This window comes from Gossypium hirsutum, chromosome A02 (genome assembly GCF_007990345.1).
Source record: "Gossypium hirsutum isolate 1008001.06 chromosome A02, Gossypium_hirsutum_v2.1, whole genome shotgun sequence".
NCBI classification, from domain to species: domain Eukaryota; kingdom Viridiplantae; phylum Streptophyta; class Magnoliopsida; order Malvales; family Malvaceae; genus Gossypium; species Gossypium hirsutum.
Genome location: NC_053425.1, coordinates 29,980,761 through 30,005,943, shown reverse-complemented (window position 1 = coordinate 30,005,943; position 25,183 = coordinate 29,980,761). Strand labels below are relative to the sequence as shown.

Sequence of the window (25,183 nt, the reverse complement as noted above, 5' to 3'; positions counted from 1 at the left end):
GCCTCTATATTTTAGATCAAATGAATCTCATTTACAATATAAATATTAAAGATCTAAAATAAATGACTCAAATCAAACTTATCTTTGCATTGTCGTTTGGGCCACATAAGTGAGAAATGCATATCCAAACTCCATAAAGATGGTCTCTTGGATTCATTTGTTTTTGAACAATTTGAAGTATGTGAATCTTGCTTATTAGGAAAAATGACTAAATCTCCTTTTACTGGTAAAACTGAACGAGCTAGTAATTTATTGGGCTTAATACATTCTGATGTATGTGGACCAATAAATACACAGGCCAAAGGTGGTTTTCACTACTTCATTACTTTCACTAATGATTTCAGTAGATATGTGTATGTTTATCTCATGTGTCATAACTCAGAGGCCCTTGAAAAGTTCAAGGAATTCAAAAATGAAGTACAAAATCATCTAGGCAAAACTATCAAGACACTTCGATATGATCGAGGTGGAGAGTATTTGAGCCTAGAGTTTGATGATCTTTTGAAGAAATGTGGCATTGTTACACAACTTACTCCTTCTGGTACTCCTCAATGGAATGGAGTTTCTGAGAGAAGAAATCGAACTCTGTTAGACATGGTTCAATCCATGATGAGTCATGATGATCTATTGACTTCCTTTTGGGGACATGTACTTGAGACAGCTACTTTCACACTAAACCGTGTTCCATCTAAATCGGTTCAAAAGACGCCATATGAGATGTGGACTAGGAAACGTCCCAGTATGTCTTTTATGAAAATTTCGGGTTGCGAAGCTTATGTTAAATGTCAGACGTCTACTAAGCTTGAACCCAAATCTGAAAGGTGTATTTTTGTGGGGCATCCGAAAGAAACCAAAGAATATTATTTTTTTAATCCCATTGTGAACAAAATGTCTGTTGCTCAGACTGGTGTCTTTCTAGAGAGAGAATTTGTTTCTAGAAAAGGAAGTGGGAGAAAGATTAAACTTGAAGAAATTCGAGAATCACAAGATACCACTGAACTAAAGGTAGAACAACAGCAAATTCCACAAGAAATTGAGGAACAAGTGTGACAGCCCTAGTGTGACCCTAGTCGGAAAGTGGTTTCGGGACCACAAAACCGAGTCATAAAAATAATTAATTGCTATATTCTATGCTTATTATGTGTGTACATGAGTATGTGGAAGTTTCATTCTCTAATTTTGCCAATTGCATGAGAAATTATTAAATAGGGATCAATATGAGACATGGTGAAATATGATAGGCTAATTTAAAATGGTCTATTAGTGCATGTACCAAAAAGGGTGGTTTTGCATGTCAATTTACCCAAAAGATGAAGAGTGGCCGGCCAAGGGGTGATGGTGCTCCACTTATTCTAATTTAATATGTTTTGTTTAGTTAACAAATGGCTTAAAATAATTATAATAAAATTGAATAAAAGAGAAAAAGGGAAGAGGAGTGTTCATCTTCTTCTCCATCTTGCCAAGGCCGAAACAAGGAAGAAAAATAAGGGGAACTTACCTAGAGCAAGTCGGCATTCATCTTTAGCTATAGGAGGTAAGCTTTGAATTAGTTGATTTGGATTTATAATATGCTAAGCTAAATTGTGGATGCACTCTTGGTAATGTCAAGAAAGTTGAGATTTTTCATGGTGATTTGGGCTATATGCCGAATGACTAAGTCTTAGAATAGGGTAGAGATTTTGGATGAGTAGTTTAAAGGCTCCTTGTACATTCGGTCAAAAGGTGAGTTTATTGAGAATGTTAATTTCTTCCTCTATGATTATTTTCCTAGCATGTTAAATGGTTCTTGATAGGGCCGAATGAGTTATGGAAGTTTTTATAAATGTATGAAGTTCAAGGTGCAAAATTTTAGTCTTGATGTTATGGATAATTCGGTTGAGATATGGGGAGAGGGAGTTGTCATTTAGGTTAAGATCAAAGGGATGAGCAATAGGCATTAAAAGGTGAAATGTGTGAAACTTAAGGTGTAAAAACCTATATGTAATTACATAGGAAATGTTAAAAAACTAACATGGTATATTCGGCCATGTAGAGTACATCCTAGAGATATTATATTTAATTCCCTACAATCGACTAAATGGGTGATTAGTAAGGGTGATTGCCGAATATACTAACATACATATGCATGTGTAATTGGATTGTAAATATTTAGCAAGGCGGTTAAACTAGTTGATTTATTGATTAAGCTCAAGGAGTTAAAGGAGGAGAATCGAGCAAAGGCAAAGAAAAGATCATCGAGTAGCCGAGTTGGAACCGTCTTACCCAACACAAGTAAGTCATTAAGCATATATTTTGTATTGATTTAAATGGTCATAACGTCTATGTAACTATGCTGAATGGAATGATAAATATATATACATGTATGCATGGGGTGATGAAAGTATTGAATGAAAAAGAAAGGAGGTGAGATGTATTGAGTTGTTGATTTCGGCACTAAGTGTGCGGGTGTAAACATTTATGATCATGAAATTGGCACTAAGTGTGCGGGTTCAAATTGTATAGCACTAAGTGTGCGGGTTCAAGTTGTATAGCACTAAGTGTGCGAGTTCGATTATATAACACTAAGTGTGCGGACTTACTATATGTTTTTGAATCACTATTGACACTAAGGGTGCGACCTTATTGAGTTGATCACGGACAGCGAAACGAGTAAGTGTCTTGAGTTTGTGGCTAATAGACGTTATGTTTATATTTGGAATTTTGCTTGGTAAGTCTTGAACCTATGTGATAATTATACTTGAAGTCACGTACATAAGATTCATCGTGGAATAGAGGGAATGTCATTTAGTTGCATGAATGTAACGAGAATGAAATCATCCATGGAAAATGCCTCAAATATCATGTTGAGTAGCATATGAAATGTTGATGTAGTACTTGGTACGATATTGAACCGAAAGGTCTAAGGAACTATAGCATAGTTCGGTATGGGTGGAGAGAATTAACTCCTTTTCCTTTGTTTTCTCATGTGATAATTTATCAATGGATGATTATGTGACGCTTATGACTTACTGAGTTATGTACTCATTTGGTGTGCTTATTTGTTGCTTATTTAGGTTCTTGATCCATTTTGTGTGCTCGTGACCGTCGTCAAAGTCATCACACCGGATTGTAACTTTTTGGGGTATCTTCTTCTTAGTTGGCCTAGGAGAACATTTCGGCATGTATAGGCTATTATATTTTGTTGAACTTTGGTATGTAAACTTTAGCCATGCGAAAATGGCATAAATGTTAAGTTGGATTTTGGTCCTATGATTCTTCGTCATAAATCTTAGTAAAAATTGGTTTGATAATGTTGTCATGGCTGATTATTCTCGGCGTTAAATTCATGATATGTATGATGAATTATTAGTTAGATTAAGGAAAAATCACAAAATAGGCATAGTTTGCTTTAGTAACAGATGCTGGCAGCAGCAATGATGTGAGGTTGAAAAATCACTAAAAATAGTAGAAATGGAATTAAATAAGGAATAAATTATGTAATCGAATCTTGATGAGTCTATTTTCATATGGAAGAAACGAAAAGACCATATGAGCTATGTGTTAGGAGATAATTAAACTCTTGTGAAATAGGGCCAGAGCGATTTCTGGATCCCCTGTCCCGACTTTAGAAATTTACCATAAATTAATCAGAGACAATTAGAAGTCATGCCTTATATGTATAGATTCCATTTTGAGTCTAGTTTCATTAGAAACAAACGACATAAGTATTGAAGCTCTTTAAAGGGAAATATCTAAGTCGTGATGCTTGAAGGTCAGAGTAGTTAAACCCTGAAACAGGGGTGACTTTAACTAATAAACTGTACCAATTGGCCCAACCAAAAATTCTAGAAATAAATCCATAAATGGATATACGAGTATAGATTCAGGGAAAATTTACGGAATTGGTTTTCGAGTTTTGGAACTCGAGATATGATTTTTAAAGTGACTGTGATGCAGCTAGCCAGCTTGTCTGGAAGTTTTAGAAATACATTGTTTGAGCTGTATAATTGACGAACTAAGCTGTTAACATCTAGTGTTCGACCCCAGTAACGGCCAAGGGTCCGGGGTGTTACAACAAGTAACTGCTGTAGAAACACAACTACCGCATAGATCTTTAAAAGAATGCCATGCACCTAAGAGATATGGATTTCTCATTACAACGCATGGTGACATTCTTCTTTTAGATCAAGATGAGCCTAGGACTTATCAAGAAGCGGTGACGAGCCTAGACTCTGAGAAATGGCTTGAGACCATGAGATCTGAGATGGATTCCATGTATGAAAACCAATTATGGACTTTGATTGACCCACCCGAAGGGGTTAAACCTATAGGGTGCAAGTGGGTTTTCACAAAGAAAACCGACATGGATGGTAATGTACAAACATACAAGGGGTAATTTGTCGCTAAAATTTTTCATCAAATTTATAGTGTTGACTATGATGAAACCTTTTCTCCTATAGCTATGTTTAAATCCATCAGGATCTTGCTTGCCATAGCTACATTTCATGATTATGAAATCTGGTAGATGGACGTCAAAACAGCTTTCCTTAACGGGAAACTTGAAGAGGATATGTACATGATACAACATGAAGGTTTTGTCAATCCAAAGGATGCTAGAAAGATTTGTAAGCTACGAAGATCCATTTATTGATTAAAGCAAGCATCTCAAGGTTGGAATCTTCATTTTAACGATGCAATCAAAGAGTTTGGTTTTATAAAAAATGAAGATGAGCCATATGTGTACAAGAAAGTTAGTAGGAGCACTATCACTACTGTATGTGGATGACATACTTATCATGGGAAATGACATACCTACCTTGCAGTCTATTAAGACTTGGTTAGGAAGTTGTTTTTCTATGAAGGACTTGGGCGAAGCCACTTACATCTTAGGAGTCAAGATCTATAGAAATAGATCAAGACGGCTACTAGGTCTAAGCCAAAGTACATACATAGATAAAGTATTGAAAAGGTTTAATATGGAAGAATCTAAGACAGGATTCCTACCTATGAGACATGGTATTTCACTCTCGAAGGAAATGTGTCCTTCAACTCCACAAGAGAGAGAACGCATGAGTAAAATTCCATATGCTTCTGCTATTGGATTTATCATGTATGCCATGTTATGTACTCGTCCAGATGTTTCATATGTCTTAAGTATGACGAGCAGGTACCAAGTAGATCCCGGTGAAGGTCACTGGACCAAGTCAAGAATATCCTTAAGTACTCAAGAAGAACTAAGGATATGTTCCTAATATATGGAGGTGAGGAAGAGTTAAGTGTAAAAGGTTACACTGATGCTAGCTTCCAAACTGACAAGGACGATTGTCGATCGCAATCAAGTTTTGTGTTTTGCCTTAATGGTGGTGCTATGAGTTGGAAGAGTTCAAAGAAAAGTACAGTAGCCAATTCTACAACAGAGGCCGAGTATATTGCAGCCAGTGAGGCAGCAAAAGAAGCGGTTTGGATCAAAAAGTTCATTACTAAACTAGGGGTTGTCCCTAGCATATCAGATGCTATAGAACTCTGATGTGATAACAATAGAGCCATTGGAAAAGCTAAAGAACCCAGATCTCACCAGCGATCCAAACATATACTTAGGCGCTACCATCTTATTCGAGAGATTATCGATCGAGGGGATGTAGAGATATGCAGAGTACCTACAGATGATAACATTACTGATCCCCTGACCAAGCCTCTGACATAATAGAAGCATGATCGTCACACTAAGTCGCTTGGTATTAGATATATGAGTGATTGGACTTAGTGCAAGTAGGAGATTGTAAGAGTATGCCCAAAGATCAATCATGAGATTGTTGTAATAACATTCTTGATTTGCCATGTTTATTAATGTAAGGCATTTCCATTATTATTTCAGTTTCTTTTCTGTGTGTATAAATAAACTATTTTATAATAATATCCTGAGAATAATATTATTGTTCTTAAAAGATCCTTAGTCAAATATTATTGTTGACTAGGACAACAATAATGTATTAAGACTAACATGTAGTTGATTGATGATAAAGAGTTGTCATTGATATGGAGTGTCAAAATCAATGCATGAATATGTGTGTTAGAGAACAACATATTGGATTGACCCGCTATGAGTATGTTTATTGGATTATTATGTAATTGTCACAACATTACTCATAGTGATTAATATATATATAATCCTCAGACTTGAGATCATCATTATCCTAACATCGTGAGTTGTATATTTTGATACAGTCAAATGTACACCTTAACTGGTTGTTCTATAAAGGATGATTTTGGATATACCACAATCTATGTAGAGGGATATGGTTGATCAATATAGAATAAGTCCCTCCTACATAATGGGAGTAATATCTTAGGCCACTTGATTGAGTGAGACTAGAAATGCATGGCCATGCTCAAATAAGTTGATATGAGATGTCATACTTATTTGTATATCATAGTCTATTCAAGATATCAAGAAACATGAGATGGACTATGCAAGTGTGACTATTCCATGACTTGTGTTCATTCCAGAGATAAAAGACTTAAGGATTAATGCATGAAAGGTAAATCACAAAAGGTTATGTTGAATCATGGCTTCTTGTAACTTAGGTAGCAATGATGCATTGCTAGATGTCACTCATTGTATGTAACATTAGAATCGTTCTAGTATTACTGCTAATGTTACAAGAGCTTACAGGGTCAGACCATATGGTTGAGATGATCGGAATAAAACATAGTTGGTATTGTGTTTGGTTGTCACATAAATTAAATTAATTATAGAATTGATTTAATTGGGTAATCAAATATCGAACATATTATATGTACAAGGATGTTGTACACATAATGAGAACATAATTCTATTAATATATGAATTTGGTTCGTGTATAAATTTAAATAAATATAGTTTACCGAAATCATTGTTATAATTAATGTAATTATAATTTTCAGTTAAAACATTATTATATTTATTTATTTTAAAATTTTGTGAATTAAGATTTGTTATAAATATACCAATTAAAAATGGGAGTTTTATATAAATAAAACCTGAAAACCTAGCTTGAGTGGTCTAGCAGCCGTCAAGCAAAGAAATCTCTAAAACAGTTTTAGAGACTTCTTCTGTTCATTGTCAATTGGTGGATTATGTAGAGGTCGGTATCTGAAAAAGTTGCGACTTGGTTCGATAGTGGTTCTGAATTCTCATTGTCGAGGCGTCGCTATCTACTCAGATTAAAGTTTCGGTAATTTTGAAACCATTATCATAATTTTTTTCCGATTCGTTCCTCACACATGGATCCATGGTTTGGATTGCCGGAATTTTATTTTTCCACTGCACCTTGGGGGCACCGGCATTCTAGTAATAAGATTCTCCATTTGTTGCAAAAAAGGATTTAGCTCGGACGGGTAATCTGTTGATCTTAATATAGAAAGGATCTAGCCCAGATGGGTGTTCCTCAAGTGATCGAGCCTCCCGAAGAATATGGGTGCATTAATGATTTAGCCCGGACGAGTAATTCGATTAAGGACTGAATTTAGCCTGGACTGGTAATTCAGATCCGAACTTATGAGAGTGTATGTCATTGTAAGGGATTTAACCTGGACTGGTAATCCCGACAACAATCTGTGAGTTATGATACGGGGGATTTAGCCTGGACTGGTAATCCCATCATAATGAGTGAGGTTCACGAGAGTGCATACTTGAAATGATCACTTGCATTACTTGATGATAAATATTATATCCATCGAGATTTCGAGGAATTCAACGGGAATTAATATTAGAAATGGAATGGAAATACTTGAAATGATAAATTCATCTATACTTGGATGATACTAGTATGATGTATATGATTGTCATGATTGGATCAGTGGTTGTGCTAAGAGATAGCACAAGTACGTACTCGAAACCCATGAGCATGTGTTTGCCATCTGAAATGAAATGAACTTCTGATAAGAGTGCAAATGAATGAGTGATATTTATGAGAATAATTTCTATGACAAATTTGTGATGGTTATCATTAGGTTGCACTAAGACAGATTAGTACAATAGTAGTAGTCTGACTTTGAAAATTGACTAAAAATAGTGGAAATTGAGTTAGAGGCTGAATAAAATATGAAATTAAATCTCTAGTTTCAGATAAAGGAAACGGTGTAAGCAAAGGAATCTTATATGATGAGATATTTAATTTTTTGTGAAACAGGGTCAAAGTGATCTCGGACTCCCCTGTCTTCAATTTGGAAAATCATTAAAAATTGTACAAAAATTATTATGGGTTATAATTTATATATTTAAAATCCTTAATGAGTTTATTTTAATAGGAAATAGACAGAAGAATCATCAGAGTTCTGTACTATGAGATAATTAATTCATAGTGAAAAGAGGTCGGAACTGCTAGATAGCGAAACAGGGGTAACTTTAAAGAATAAACTGTACTTATTGGCTTGACCAAAAATTCTGAAAATTTTATGGTAAGAATATGTGTAAGTCGAGTTTCATTGAAATTTAACGGTTCTCAATTCGGAGTCTCGTAGCTCTAGATACGAATAATTTAGTGACTGTGATTCAGGAAAATAGTTTGACTAGACTTTGAATAAATAGAAAGAATTTTAAAAATAGCATGTTATCACATTGCTTATTACTTTTCATGATAGCTTACTAAGCATAAAGCTTACTCCCTCCTTTCCATTTCCTTAGGTTTTCAGGTTGGCTCAGAGTTGGAGATCGTCAGAGGCAGCATCACACTATCGAGACATAATCGTTGGAATATTAATATATTTATGCTAGCGATTCCAAGTGAGTGGCATGTATAGGGACTTAGTTTTATGATAGATGTTGTTATGAGTAGCCGAATGTATTGGCTTACATTGATTCATTGTATATAGCCATGGGATATGGCTTATAATGATTTGGCTTATAAGCCTAATTATCCTTACTATTTGTTAATGTCTTACGATGTGATTATAATTGTTTACTATGAATGAATAGTATATGTAACACCCCTTACCCCGAGACCGTTGCCAGAGTCGAGCACGAGGCGTCACCTGACTTAACTTACTAATTCGGGGCATAAAATTTGCTTTTAAAATTAATTTATTTACATTCATTCAATATGTCCCTAAAACAGGTCCTCGAGACCCTAAAACATGCAATTGAAATGGTTCAGGATCAAACCGGGAACATTAAAAATTTTCCGAATACTTAGACAAATCAAAACAATTTATTTCATTATTTCTTATAAAACTGCCCACCTGCATCATAGTCACTAAATAAATCATAACTCAAGCCAAAAAAATAAAAATTTAAATTTGTGAATTTTCCCTGAAACTAGACTCACATATCTTCTTACTAATTTTTTTCCAGAATTTTTGGTCTAGCTAATTAGTACAGTTTATTAGTTAAAGTTTCCCCTATTGCACTGTTTGACTACTCTGACCTCTCCTCACTATGAATCAATTTTCTCCCTGTACAGAATTCAAATAACCATGATGTTTCTTTCTTTTGAAATTAGATTCACTAAGGAATCTAGAAATATAAACTATAACTCCTAATTCTTTTTATACAAATTTTAGTGGATTTATAAATTCAGAATAGGGGATTTAGAAATTTCTCTGACCCTGTCTCACTAAAATTCAAATATCTCTTAATATACACTTGTTTTTCTTACTCTGTTTCTTTCATATGAAAATAGACTCAATAATATTTAATTCTATATTTCATTCGTCATCTAATTCCATTTCTACTATTCTTGGTGATTTTTCAAGTTCACGTCACTGCTGTTGTTCAATACTGTTTTAATGCTAATTTCACTTTTTCATGATTTCTTTGTATTAACAATCATTTAGGCATACACAACACCGAAACATGTTCTTCATTAGCCATTTCAATAGCTAATCATTATCAAATATTTACATACCATTCTTTAGCCATATCATAAGGACATACACACAAAATGGCTAAGTCCCCCTATACATGCCATAAACTAGAACGTTCGTAAACGAAGATACCCATTTGGTAACTTGATAGTCGATAGTGTGAAGTGATCTCCGACAACCTCTAACCCGAGCTTGCTTTTAAGTACTCTGAAACATGGGAAAGTGAAAGAAGTATGCTTATAAAGCTTAGTAAGTTCACATGTAAAATAATAAGCATTAGCAATCAATTTAGCTTACTATTATGCTGTCATAATTTGTTTAAATAATGTTTAGTTCTTACTTTCCCATCTTACTCATCGGTAACCTTACCAAAGGCTCAGAATACAAAAGGCACCTTACTTAATAGCTTGCTTACATGCCTGCAACATCTCACTTAACACATGAGTACTCTTTCATAATATAGGCATATTGCCAATCATGTCATAAAGTGTCACAAGCATAACTGAAAACTCATCACTTACTTAATACTTGATAATCTCAATTACTTACAATCTTAATATTAAATAAGCCTTAAATACATACCTGTACTCTTTCTTCATGTTCTCACCTTGTCGTTTCTTTGACTTACTCTTTGGATTACTCAGGAACCTTTTCCTTTTTGAACTTACCATTGCCATCTCTTGACATGGTCTTACGTGGTATCCTTGCCTTATAAACTCACCAATGCCATGCCTTGGCATGGTCTTACATGGGACCTTTTCCTCATATTAACTTATTAATGCCATGTCTTGACATGGTCTTACATGATTTCCTTGCCTTATAGAACTTATCAACGCCATGCCAACATGATTTCCTTGCCTTATAGAACTTATCAATGTCATGCCTTGGCATGGTCTTACATGGTATCCTTGTCTTAGTGCCAATGCCACATCTTGATTTGGTCTTACATGGAGTCCTTAGTCAATGCCGATGCCATATCTGGACATGGTCTTACACGGGATCCTTGCCTTACCAATGTCATGTCTTGACATGGTCTTACATGGTATCCTTAACCATCAATTCCTCCTTAAATTCCATGTTATGAACATGGACTTTTCCGTCAATTCTTCTTTAATTGCCATGGTACAACCATGGACCTTGAGATATCAATGTCTTGTCAAGTCATAGCTGAAACATACTTGCTCAAATTATCAATGTTAGTCGCATAACTCAATAATAACAATACTAATAACATTAATTGCATAATAATAAAATGCTAATCAACTTACATACTTGCATTCTCCATCTCACCATATCATCAACTTAACTTAATCTCATCAAACTATGATAATCAATACTTTCTTGTTATCATACAAAGTCATAATACAAAATATGGTCTTACATATAAATTATACAAGTTCTCTTTCCAATATCGAATTATTATCGAACATTAATCATTATATCTGAAACTCAATACTAAAGTATTTATGGAAAAAATATCAATTTATCAATCAAATATGCATAATTAAATGTTTATTAAACATATGAACTTATCTCGATACCAAAACGACCATTTTACCAACTTTCTCGATTTTTGATTTTTCTCCCATTCTAGGTTCAAATCTCACTTTTCGGGATCTAAAACATCATATTTCACTTATTTAATTAATTTAATATTCAAAAAATTCCCTAACTCAAACTTTTTCAAAATTACAATTTTGCCCCTAAACCTTTACAAAATTATGATTTTGCCCCTAGGCTCGGAAATTACACTCCATCCTATTTTCTTATGTTTTATGACATTTTGATCATTTTTCCCTTCTATGGAGACATCAAATTCTCACTCTAACATGTACTTATGAACATTAGGTATTTTTACCGATTATGTTGTTTTACTCGTTTTCACATAAAATCGCTTAGCAAAAATTGTTTAACACAATTTCAAGCTTTATATTCTACCATAAAACATCAAAATAAACACATTTCACCTATGGGTATTTTTCCAAATATGAACCCTAGCATGAATTATTACTAGAATAAGCTTAATCAAGTTACCGGGACTCAAAAAACGTAAAGAACATTAAAAATGGGGCTTGGAATCACTTACTATGGAGATTGGAAAGATTGGAAACCCTAACCATGGCTTCCCCCATGCTATATTCGGCCTCCATGAAGAAGATGGACCAATTTTGGCTTTATTTTCCCTTTTTAATTCTTTTAATTACTAAATGACCAAAATGCCCTTGAAGGCTTTTCTTTCAAATTTGTCCTATTCTTGCCCATCTTTGTCCAAACTTAAATATAATGGTCTAATTCCTAAATAAGAACCTCCACTTTAAGAACCCATTTCAATTAAATCCCCTTTATTATCTAGAACACACATTTTGCTAATTTTACAATTTAGTCCTAATTATCAAATTAAGCACTTATACATAAAATTTCTTCACGAAATTTTCACACAATTATTCAATCAATGAATAAACCTTAAAACTTAATTGGAGTTTTTTTTTTACCTCGAATCCGTGGTTTTGCAACCACTATTCCGTTTAGGCCCTATTTCGAGATGTTACAGTATAACATATGTGCATGAAAATGCCTTAGGACCATTCGGGGTGGTCATGGCTATGGAATAAATGCGTATATTGACATTAAGATGATAATTATTGAATATGGACGTTTGTTGAATAAGTAGAGATTAATTATTGGGTAATGTGTTATGGTTGGTTGCTAAAAACGTGCCTTAGTGAGGCATGCTAAATCATTAAAATAATGCTATGATATGTGTCTTTAAAGTGGTTAAGTTTGTGAAAGATTAAGGCAACAAAAAGGCTTGGAAAATAGCCCAAGTGCTAGCCATACGGGAATAGACACAGCCATGTGTCTCAGTCGTGTGGAGGACACGGCCTAGCACACGGGCGTGTGGCTTAGCAGTGTGGTTCAATTTGTTTTGCTGACGTCATAAACAGATAGTTACATGATCTGAGGACACGGGCATGTTGAAGACACAAGGGTGTTTCCCTATGTCCACACGGGCATGTGACCCTATTTCATGAAAATTTTTCTAAGTTTTCCCAAAACTTTCCAAAGTTCTTAATTTAGTCCCAAACCGCCTTTAATGCATGTTTAGAGTCTCGGTAACTCGTGTAAGGGACATTATGTATATGATTGAATGTTTTTAATTTAAATGAAATTTTATGGCCTTGTTTTATGAAATGGTGTACGTTTAAGTCCGGTAATGCCTCGAACCCTGTCTCGACACTGGATACGGGTAAGAGGTGTTACATTGCCATCAGAGTTGGAAAGGATTCATGATGTATTCCATGTGTCTATGTTGTGTCATTACCAATCTGATCCCTCATATGTGATCTCACTAGAAGAGGTTAAGGTTCATTCGGATATGACTTACGGTGAGGAACCAATCAAGATTCTGGCTCGGGAAGTCAAGCAGTTAAGAAACAAGAATATTGCTCTCATGAAAGTATTGCGGCAAATACATGGAGTTGAAGAGGCTACATGGGAGCCTGAGGAGGCTATGAGAAATCAATACCCGAACCTTTTCACTGGTAAGATTTTTGGGATTGAAAATCCCTAAAGGGGGGAGAGTTGTAACATCCTAACTTAGGGCCTAGTCGAAAAAGAGGTTTTGAGACCAAAAATCTAATGTAGAAATAATTATTTTATGATTATTATGAGGCCTAGGATGTGAATGTATGCTTGTATGAAAATTTCATGAAGAAATTCTACGCCTAAGATGCCCAATTTATTTTTACGGACTAAATTGAATAAGTTGCAAAACTTAAATTCTAGAAGCTTTTAGCATGGAATTGAGTTGGATTATTAATTAGAGGCGCTTAATTAGTAATTTTACCTAGTTCTAAAATTTTGGACAAAAATGAGCATGCATGGATAAAACTTCAAAGTTTAGTAAAAAGGGCATTTTGGTCATTTGGTTAATTAAAGAATAAAAAGGGAAAATAAGTCAAATATTGTGTCCATCTTCCTCCCCTTTAGTCGAAATTCTCAAGGAGCCATAGCTAGAGTTTTTCTTCAACTTTCAAGCTTGATTGTAAGTATGTCCTAGCCCTGGTTTTAATATTTTTTATGTTTTTGAGGTCCTTAAAGTATGATTTAGCTATTTCTACCATCATTTTGAGCTAGGGTTCATGTTTGAAACTTGAACCATATGTCACATGCTTATATTTTGATGATTAATGGAGGAATATGAAAGTTTGGTGTATGTTTAGCATCTTTTACCAAGTAGTTTTGCATGGAAACACCTAAAAAGGACCTTTTTGTAAAAGTAGTAAATTAGGTGGTTAAAAATCTGATTTAAAGGAAAATGTGGTTTGGTATAAGTATAATATATGTTCATCTAGGCTTGAGTAACCAAGAAAATGCATGCATTTCATTTTACGAGCCTAGGGACCAAAGTGTAAAAATGTACAAAGTTAGGGGTATAAAGATAATTTTGCCATAGAGTGAATTTTCGGGCTGAAATTGAAGAATGTGATAGATTAATAATTTAAATTTCTTATATAGACTCGGAAAGACCAATCCCGGAAGTAGACCATGGAAAACAAAAGGTTTTGGCATAATCAAAATTCAAATCTGAAACATCATCCAGGGAAGTTCGTATAACTTAATTGAATATGTAAATATGTTGATTTGATTGTTGTGTGGAATTGAATGTGTAATGTAAGAATATTGAATTATGTGAAATTATTCATAAGTTAAGAATTAATTAAAAAGGGATTGTAATCCGCTTGAATTTTTGAATTCCGATGGATAGGTTACGTCTTATATGAAATGGAATCCTGCATGTGTCGCAGAAAGGATTTAGCCTAGATGGGTAATCTTGAAATGAGCCTATCGAGCATATGTTTCAATTGGGATTTAGTCTGGACTGGTAATCCTAATTGACTGGATTTAGCCTAGACTGGTAATCTAGATATGACTCTATAGAGAATTCTTTGTCATATAAAGGATTTAGCCTAGACTGATAATTTGACAAAGCCCTTAGAGTATATAGTACAACTAGAATTTAGCCTGGACTGGTAATTCTGCTGTAGGATATGTGGCTCGAGAGTGTACCAAAAAGGTACTATTGGATATGAATTGACAGATGACATATCCATCGGGAATTCAGTAATTCAATGGATAATATATATATAAGGCATGAGAAACATGAAGTGGAATGTGTACATGATATAATGAGCTCATCCATGCACCTTGGATTATTTGTGACTAACTTGTTGATTGAGTGCATGTGTTTCGGGAAAATTTATCTATAATTGATGGATAGTATGACTTATTAAGATCATGTGTTTAAAATGACTGGTAAGTTTACTTTTTGTTTTACGAACTTACTAAGCATATAATGCTTACCCCGTTTCATTTTCCCTGTCTTTTAGTACTTGCGGACTCGTGAAAGTTGGAGGACGGTCAGAACTTTAATCACACTATCAACAATCTCATTTTGGGTATAAAAGAAATATTCATTTTGATATAATGGCATGTATAGGGTAACTTACCTTTTTGTCATATGTGTCATTTAATTTGGCCAAGTGTGGTGGCTTTTGATAATGGATAAATTCATTTTGTATGTGGCCATGATATGTGGCTCATATTTATTATTGGGTTGTAACCCTTATTAATCATGTATGCATGCAATGTGTTCATGTTGATGTGGTTGCTTGTGAATGATGGATGTAAGGTATGGCATGTTTATTTGGTAAATGATTTATGATCAATGAGTATGACCATAACAATGTTATAAATGTGTAAAGCTGGAAAGAAGGCTATAAAAACCTAGAGGTTATGAATTGGTATGAAAAGATTAAGAAATGCATGTAAAAATTGAGATAGTGCATGGAGGCATTAGGGGCATAATTTAATCAGGGATATAAATATTGGAGTAATTAAATATGCTTTGTTGCATGATGAGAACATGTATAAGTGAGTGAGTCTTTAAAGGTGGCAAAAAGGCTCAGAAAATAACCTAGAATTTGCTCACAGGGGTAGACTCACGGGCATGTGTCTAAGCCGTGTGTGACACACGGTCTACCCTATGGGCATGTTCCCAGGCCGTGTGAAGTCTACACTTAATATTTGGAATTTAATTCGCCACACGGCCTAAGCACACAGGCGTGTTACTTGGCCGTGTGACCTTATTTGCTTGATGACATAGTCAGAAAGTTACACGGGCTGAGCACACGGGCGTGTGTGATCACACGGCCTACCCACACGGTCGTGTGACTCCTCAAAACATGAAAAATTTTCTAAGTTATCCCAAAATCCTGAAAGTTTTCGGTTTAGTCCCGAGCCACTCCCAAAGTATGTTTTGGGCCTCGTAGGCCCTCATAAGGGACAATTTACATGTGATTGAAAAGTTTTAAAGTTGGATGAAATTTTATGATTCGGATTCGTATGTTTGTTTACGTTTAAGTCAAATAATGCCTCGAACCCTATCCCGGCGTCAGATACGGGTAAGAGGCGTTACATGGACACGGGCTGGGACACGACCGTGTGTCCTTATTTCGAATGCCCACACGGCCTAAGACACGGGCGTGTCTATTGGTCGTGTGACCCCTGTAGCTTTAAAAATTTTTAATGTATTCTGAAAAATTTCCTAAGATTCTAAATTAGTCCCGACTTGTTTCTAACATGTAATTTGGGCCTCGAGGGCTAGAATAAGGGATAGTATGTATGAGTTTGATTGGTTTCTGACCTGAATATTATATGATATGAAATGTTTGAAATTTTTGTCTATTTGATCTGTAAACTCTGGTAATGCTCTGTAACCCGGTTCCAGCAATGGATACGGGTTGGGGGTGATACACAACCCTTGAACAAGTCTATTCATGCACTAGTCATGTACCCAACATATCAACTTTTTGCTTATTACCTTAAGATGCATAAGTTTTCAATATATCAAAGTATATTAGTGATGTACACATGATCATTCACATACTGAAAATTTAGATAAGCCACACTATGAATATCCAAGTGAATCAATCCATAAATAGATCTAGGACTAATTCAACTTAGGTCATATCATATGTATTTTGATTCCAAACAATAACGTCTATGTTTATTTCTGGGAGTCAATATAGCCTGATAACCAAGACAAGATATCTTTCAATTGTATAAATGATATATTAATTCAAACATGAGTTACTTGCTCATTTTGACCCATGGATTACGAATCATTTAGATTACTTATTAATATAAATTTTCTTCTACATTACAACCAATGCATGTAGTGCAACTTAATATTTGTTAAACTTAGGTAATCAGTGAGTCAATATTTACTTAACTATTTATTTTGCATGCGAAACTATTAAGTATATTCTAGCATAAAGATAGTGACTCATATTTGTATATTTCCATAAATAATTAATTTAACTATTTTAATAATCTATTAAATATGCCCTTAACAGTGGAGATGAATGAATACATGTGGATTTATATTAGTAGTATGGTTGATCTAATGTTGATACTTATTAGAACAAGAAAAGTCACTCAAAATTTTAAGTCATGCTTTTAGGAAGTCCTCATTGTTCATTGTTCCTTAATGTGCCTATTATAGAGGGCTTATTGTTTCCTTGAAGCTACCTAGATACATCACCACTTGCATTAGACTTGAGGGCTTTTAAGTCCACCATACAATTATTTTGTTATTCTTTGATATAATAATATAAAATTCTACAACAACACATTTGATATCAGTTACAAAAAATCTGGTCCCTATTAATTGCCAACTATCTCCCTCCATACTTTGATTTTATTAATTGTTCAACTCAAACATCAAAATCTGTTTGTGATTCCAAATTAAATGCTCCAACATCCTTTTCTTTTTCTTTTAATTTAGATTTTCATATTTAAGATTTATATATTTTTTAAAAATAAATTTAATTAATTTTTAGAATTATACTAATCACAAATTAGTTTATAGGTGAAAAAAAATTTATGATTACTAGAATCGAATCGAACTATCCTATCAAATTGGTTGGATTAAGAACTAATTGGTATATTAATTTAAATAGAGATTTTCTTTTTTGAAAGATAAATTTATTGATTCATTCAATAAATGAAACATACAATTTAGAGAAGAAAATAACAAATATTTATTGTAGATGATGAATGACAAACTTCATTAACATAATAAAGACTTTATAATGTCAATAGAATATCATGACACATTAAGATTAATTGAACCAAATTAAAAAAGTTATTGAAGAATTGTTTTTACTATTTTTAGTAATATTTTTAACTTTTTATAATTTTTTATAATTTATTTAAGTAAAATCCATCTTGTCAAATATGATATTTTAAAAACCAAAAAGGAAAATGATACTGACACTACTTTTTGTGTCGGGAAAGTGAAACACGCTTGTTTTAACCTGATTTAGCCTAATTTTAAGATGATATTACTAACGGTTTTTTAATTAGTTAATAGATTACATAATTTTAGTAATATATTAATATGATTTTTAGTCACGCTTAGTGTTTGGGTAAATTATTTATTTTAATTTTTTTCTAATCTTTATATATTTAGAATTTAATATTATATTTTTATTTTTAGAAATTTAATGTTTTTATTTTTTTAATTTAAAAATTTAGGTTAATTTATTAATACTATTATAATTTTTTTAAATTTTCTAGTATGACATTTTGAAATTAAAAAGATATTCAGAATTCATGTAACAAACAAAATAATATTGTAATGAACTGAAATTTAATAAAAAAATTAATGATATTAATAATTCTTAAAAATTTACATTAATATTTTAACCATAATAAAATGTTTAGATTAACTAATAATATTATAAAAATTGAGATATTAAATTATGTCTAAATTAAAATATAGAGATTCAATTTCCAATTTGAGTGAAATATAAAAATAAAAAATAAAAAATAACAATTGTTATATAATTTTAAAAAAAGTGAAGGAATTGACCATAATCTGTTCATGTAAGAGGAAAGTGAGAAAAGTACAGCTAAGGCCTTTCTGTAGTTATATAGAAATTGTTTAAGGTAGTAAGTTCAAAAAAAAAAAAAACTAATCCGTAACCAACCAATTAACGTTACCGACAGAAGATATCACGCGCATAAAAATTTCATAGCAAAAGCCTCTGGTAGGTCCAAAATGGCATCGGCTCCTTTGAACGTAAAGGACTGACCACTAGTTGTAAATGCTCCTTTAATGCTTCCACTCTTCCTGATAAGATTTTTTAACTCTAATGTCTCTTACCATTTCTTTTCTTTTTGCTTCCAATTTTACTTCCCACAAGAATCTTTCTCAGATTCCATTTCTGGTTTTCCTTTTGGTATTAGTTTCACTTCAACAGAAGAGAGCAAAAGCTTTTTATGCCTCTTTGATTAAACTACTTGAGCTATCCTTGAAAAAAAAAACCAGAAAGGAAAAATGGGTGTTTTGAGCTCTGTAATGGGTGTTTTTGGATTCGGAATTGGAACTTCGGTTGGGATCGTCATTGGGTATTACATGTTCATCTACTTCCTTCCCACTGATGTTAAGGTTTGTTTCTTTCTTGGTTGAATTTCCTTTTGCTTTTCTTAGTTTTTGTCAGAGTCCCTTTTTTTTCCTAGGTGCCTGTTCTTGTTCTTCCATAAGCGGCTTGAATTTTTGTTGTTAAAACAATGAACAAGTGCTAAAAAAATGATAACTTTATTCTAAGCTGATCGAATGTTTCTTTTTTACTCTTATAATTTAATGGTTAATTCAAGTTGTTCTTTTTGAGTTTATGAATTCTGTCTTCCTGTTTCACCGTGCAAAGATTTGTAATTTGTAATGTTCTCGCTTTGAGAGATTTATATCCATGATTTTCAGTCGAAAAGAACATGATTTTGAAATGATCAGGCATTAGCTTAGGCTTTTCTAGGGAAAATTTAAGTTTGAGGATTCACAATTTTTTCTCTGCAGGTATTAGCATTCTAAAACATGAATAAATAAATAAACATAGAGGTATTCTTTTGTTTATTGCTTTTTTTTTCTGGGATTTTGCTTTTTGTACTTGATCACCATTGACCAACCGGTTTGGCCTGTGTCGATGTCTGTTGGTGCCACTTATAAGAAGCTGTAGTTATCATATGAAGCTATCATATAGGAAAACAACGAATAAATCAGCCTTTTGAACCATTGATAAGATGGTCACATTGTATGTTTTGGTTGTTCAGGATCCTAAAATCCGTCCTTTGGTTGAGGAAGACTCTAAAACTTTGCAGCAGTTGCTTCCAGAGATCCCTTTGTGGGTCAAAAATCCAGATTTTGACCGTGTATGTTCTCCTATCCTATGTCCTTTCATTTCTGTATTTGGGTCTTTAAGTGCTTCATATTAAGGTATGCATCAAGGTTATCACTGTCTGTTTCTCTGCAGGTTGACTGGCTTAACAAATTTATCGAGACCATGTGGCCTTATCTAGATACGGTATGTATAACTGCAATGACCTTTCACATATATGGCCTCTCTTATATTATTGAATTCCTTATCAAGTATCGGCACTTCGTTTTTCAAGGCGATTTGCACAACTGCTAAGAATATAGCAAAGCCCATTATTGGTGAGCAAATTCCAAAATACAAAATTCAATCAGTTGAATTTGAAACACTTACTTTGGGTACCCTGCCACCAACTTTTCAAGGTTGACTACTCTTTTCCATTACATTCTACACATACATAATATCAACTTCATATGACATATAAGATGCATATGGTGGTTTTGAATATTTTAGCTTATTTACACAAATTTTTGCAGAGAAATACTCATTATTGTTCTTATTATATGCCAGGAATGAAAGTCTATGTCACTGATGAGAAGGAAATTATTATGGAACCATCACTTAAGTGGGCAGGCAATCCTAACATCATTATCGCAGTTAAAGCTTTGGGATTAAAAGCCACTGTTCAGGTATTTGCTAGTGTACTGGTGGATTAAAAGAAAGAAATATGTATGTGAAAACATGAGAGAAATTTGCACACATTCTGTCTGTCTCTCTCATGAACTATGTGCACCCTTGTGTGGACAAAATTATTCCACAAGATCTAGTAGGAAAAATTCATGGTGCTTCCACTGAGGAGTATTGACTCTCTTTTTTGATTCTTTCAGGTTGTCGATTTGCAAGTTTTTGCCGTTCCTCGAATTACTCTGAAGCCTTTGCTCAGTGTCTTTCCTTGTTTTGCCAACATATATGTCTCCCTAATGGACAAGGTGGGAAACATGGTTTTTACTCAGTAATAAATGCAAAAAAATGGAGCCTGCGAGCACTCCTGTCTTGTTTGTGCTTCATTACAAGTTTTGATGAACCATGTTTTGTATTTTATGCATAATATTTTTCTAAGCTCATTTTCAATTGGAAAGTCTTTTGTATTTTGTTTATCATATCCGTTTATTATGATTTGATTTTTTTTTTTTCTGACTGCACAAAGCTTCATCATGATTCAGTTTCAGCATAATATGTTAAGGAGAAAACATATTACATGCTGGTCTTAGTGATTTTTCTATCAATAGAGATCTTAGTTTCTAGCCTCAATCTTTCTGTTCTCTTTTCCTAATCTTCCATTTTAATCTGCAGCCACATGTTGACTTTGGGCTTAAGTTACTCGGGGCAGATGTTATGGCCATTCCTGGATTATACAGGTTTGTCCAGGTAATACTTCTATTTCTTGTTTCTTCTTGTAATAGATCAGATTTTGTGATAGAGAACACTGTTGTCAATCTCATAGCCAATGGTTTTCTGCTCGACCAATGTTACGTACACCCATCTCTCTATCTCCCCTTCACTTATCAGAGTAAGGGGAGTGGAAATGGCATTTCTATGGCAAATTAGTATGCTAGCAATCACCACATTTATTTTCCACGTATCTGATCCTATTATGCGTCATTTTTCTTTTTGTGCTTAATATGGATATACCTTTTTCTCCAGGAGCTCATAAAAGATCAAGTTGCAAATATGTACCTATGGCCTAAAGCCTTACAAGTGCCAATAATGGATCCTACACAGTAAGTGTATTCCAGTTTTCTGCTGACTTGCAAAATACTGATGAGTCTTTGTGCAGTACCTCCTAACGTTTCTCCAAATTGACAGAGCAATGAAGAAACCTGTTGGAATGCTTGATGTGAAGGTTGTCAAGGCAATGAAGCTTAGAAAGAAAGATTTCCTAGGCAAATCCGATCCTTACGTAAAACTAAAGTTAACAGAGGAAAAACTCTCTGCCAAGAAGACTACTGTGAAACAAAGCAACTTGAACCCCGAATGGAATGAGGAATTTAGTTTTGTTGTTAAAGATCCAAACACTCAAGCGCTGGAGATAATTCTCTATGACTGGGAGCAGGTATGATGATTTGGATGTATTTTCTAGATTAATCGTAGGTTTCGAGGCTGCCACTAAGGAAACCAACTTAACCGTTTCTATTTGGCAACAATGTGAAATAATGAGGCACCTATTTGTGAAGACGAATGTTTGATCTGTGCACATTTCTGTGTGTTTTGCATGCTGAATTATATATGCATGCCTGTGCATGTTCCTCCTGTATTTCTCATGCTGTATGTTAACTTCAATTCAGGTTGGCAAACATGACAAGATGGGCATGAATGTTGTTCCATTGAAAGATCTTACACCTGAAGAGCCAAAAGTTTTTACTCTTGATCTGCTGAAAAATATGGATCCAAATGATCAACAAAATGAGAAGTCACGGGGGCAGCTTGTCTTGGAAGCCTTGTACAAACCTTTCAAGGAGGATGAGATACCAAAAGACGTTGACGACTCAATTATGGTACAAAAGGCTCCAGAAGGAACACCTGCAGGTGGAGGTTTACTTGTAGTTATTGTGCATGAAGCTGAAGATATCGAAGGGAAGTACCACACAAACCCACATGTGCGGCTGTTATTCAGAGGGGAGGAGAGAAAAACCAAGGTATGCCATTAATCTATGTTGTAAAATTAGTTGTTCGAGCATTGTTTCTTTCATTCTTTCTTTTTTCCTCAAGAATGGTTTCTCACTAAAAGGAAATGGTGTGAAAGGTTCCAAACTGCCAATGGATCTTACATTTTAATAGCATTTCCATATTCCCTCAGGCTGCAACAGTTGATGCAGCCATTTAAAATCTTGGAAATATTTGATGTATCATGCCAGGGCATATATGTTCAAATTGTAACCAAACATTGGTAGTTGATATTTAAAACTGGCAATTTTCAGTATGCATTATTGACTATGAATCTTAGTTGTGCCTGCTTGAATTTTGACAACACAGCGTGTAAAGAAAAGCAGAGATCCGAGATGGGAAGAAGAATTTCAGTTTATGGTGGATGAACCACCCACGAATTATAAAATTCACATTGAAGCGTTCAGTACATCCTCCAGGATAGGGCTACTGCATCCCAAGGTGCATAACAGGCTTATTTTCTCATTGTCTGTTTGAAATATAAATACATGTTTTATGTAATCGAATACTAATACTTGTTTACATGTATGACCAGGAATCTTTGGGTTATGTTACTATAAGCCTAGCTGATGTTGTGAATAACAGAAGAATCAATGAAAAGTATCATCTGATCGACTCTAAGAACGGTCGGATTCAAATTGAGATGCAGTGGAGAACTTCCTAGATTTGCCAGCAATATGTTTATGAGGAAAGGAAGGTAGTCGTATTACTTGAGACTACAGCACTGTCACTATGTTTCTTTCTTCCCTTCCCTTCCCTTCTCCTGTTGATCAATCTTCTTGACTCATTTTTAGTGTGTTATTAATTAGTATGTCAATAAATATCAACTTCCCTGCAAATCTCGTCTTTCTGTTGGGACCACATGTCCTATGCTAAATAAACTAATTAGTATGTCAATACATATCTGTTGAAATATAGATGGTAGGAGCGTAATTTTAGATTAAATTGATGAAACCTTTTCGTTTTTACATGAAGTTGATGGAAATATGCAAAGAAATCTCAATAAAACGTGGATGCACCATATATCAGGGAAATTAATTATAAATCTCTTGCTTCAGCTTCATGGCTTCATCTAACTCAACTTCTTGTTTTTCTTCTCTATAAATATCTTCCTCACTATATTTTATTTTGATTAATATTTATCCTTATATTTTCAGATTGAATTTTACAATTAAATTTTAAATTTTATCGATTTTTAATTAATTTTTTCCAATTAATATTGATTTTGATGATTTGGAAAGAAAATTTAACAAGAAAATATTATTTCAAATATTTTATTTTAATAGTTAAAAACAAATTAATTTATAAAATATTAAAAGATAATAAATTAACACAATTTTTATTTAATAAAAGAAAATTTTGAAAAAAGAAAAAGAGATTTAGGGGTGTCTTTGATAAACCATTAATATTTTTATTTTCGTTTTTAACATTTAATATTTTAAATGTGTTTGATAATCATTTTAATTATTTACCTAATATAATTTTTTTTAAAAATATTGAATAAGATAAATAGGTAGGTAGCTACTTATCACTTAATGTAGAAAATATTAAATTAATTTTATTTTATTAAAAAATTGAAATAAATTATTTTTTATGAAAAATATTCAACTTAGCATATTTACCTTTCATCCAAAGCTATCTAAAATATATAAAATATTATATTAATAAAACTTAATAAATAAATAAATTTTTAAAATTCAATATTTACTTTTAAAAAACCAACATAATTATATTCAAAAATTAAATTTACTAATTTACCAAACAATTTTCTAATATGAATTCAACAACTAAAAAATTAAGCAATAAAAATTCAGTATTTAATTTCTCAAATTTTAAATTTTAAAGTTATCAAACACACCCTAAATTTATTTATTTTTTATAAAGAGCTATTTTTATTAATTGTTGATACTATATTAATTTATTATTTTTAAGCTTAAACTATAATATTTTTTATTAATTTTTTCTTAAAAATATTTTTAAATTCAAATTTTGAATAGTAAAATTTAATAAAATATCTAATTTTAGTGACAAAATTCAATTAAATAAAAGTAAAGTGGCAAAATTAAGATAAAGTTAAAATATAATAGTAAATTTATCTCTAGCTCAAAAATACAATGGTAAATATCAATCAAAATAAAGTATACAAAATAAAGCATAGTGTCAAATTTTGAGACAACCTAAATATTATTGGATGGTGGCTTTTTGATTTGGTCATCTATGATTGTTTTTTTCATAAGCAAATGAGTCTCATAATGTATTTTATTTCGTCCTTAATCGTGCTGATCAAAATAGAGGAAGGAAGAGAAAGATGAAACAAGTTGGACATCGAAAGTTTATCTTTTTACCTAGAGATCAAGTTGGTTAGTTTACTTGAACTTGAAAACTTTATTTGATTATTATAATGGAGGCATTTATCTTAG

The 25,183-nt window shown here is 33.1% G+C and overlaps 1 protein-coding gene across 2 annotated transcripts; it reads left to right on the top strand.

Moving 5' to 3' along the window:
- Positions 1 to 18,941: 18,941 nt before the first annotated feature.
- On the top strand, positions 18,942 to 23,602 carry LOC107951341 (synaptotagmin-2). 2 transcript variants are annotated; one of them, XM_016886350.2, is made up of 12 exons: positions 18,942 to 19,339; positions 19,999 to 20,097; positions 20,199 to 20,249; positions 20,338 to 20,461; positions 20,610 to 20,728; positions 20,927 to 21,028; positions 21,393 to 21,467; positions 21,744 to 21,820; positions 21,906 to 22,152; positions 22,385 to 22,735; positions 23,073 to 23,204; positions 23,299 to 23,602. In XM_016886350.2, the coding sequence occupies exons 1-12, from the start codon at positions 19,229 to 19,231 to the stop codon at positions 23,425 to 23,427; spliced, it is 1,617 nt and encodes a 538-aa protein (XP_016741839.1). In that variant the 5' UTR covers positions 18,942 to 19,228; the 3' UTR covers positions 23,428 to 23,602. The 2 variants fall into 2 exon arrangements, with proteins under 2 accessions (XP_016741839.1, XP_040935399.1); XM_041079465.1 differs by lacking the exons at positions 18,942 to 19,339; positions 19,999 to 20,097; positions 20,338 to 20,461 and having other exon boundaries at positions 20,204 to 20,249.
- The last annotated feature ends 1,581 nt before the right edge of the window (positions 23,603 to 25,183 follow it).

Bases quoted from the DNA above. Each gene is read 5' to 3' on its own strand.
- LOC107951341 (XM_016886350.2), top strand. From the start codon at position 19,229: ATGGGTGTTTTGAGCTCTGTAATGGGTGTTTTTGGATTCGGAATTGGA. The intron at 21,821-21,905 runs GTAAGTGTATTC...CCAAATTGACAG, and splicing joins CCAATAATGGATCCTACACA to AGCAATGAAGAAACCTGTTG. The intron at 22,153-22,384 runs GTATGATGATTT...ACTTCAATTCAG, and splicing joins TTCTCTATGACTGGGAGCAG to GTTGGCAAACATGACAAGAT.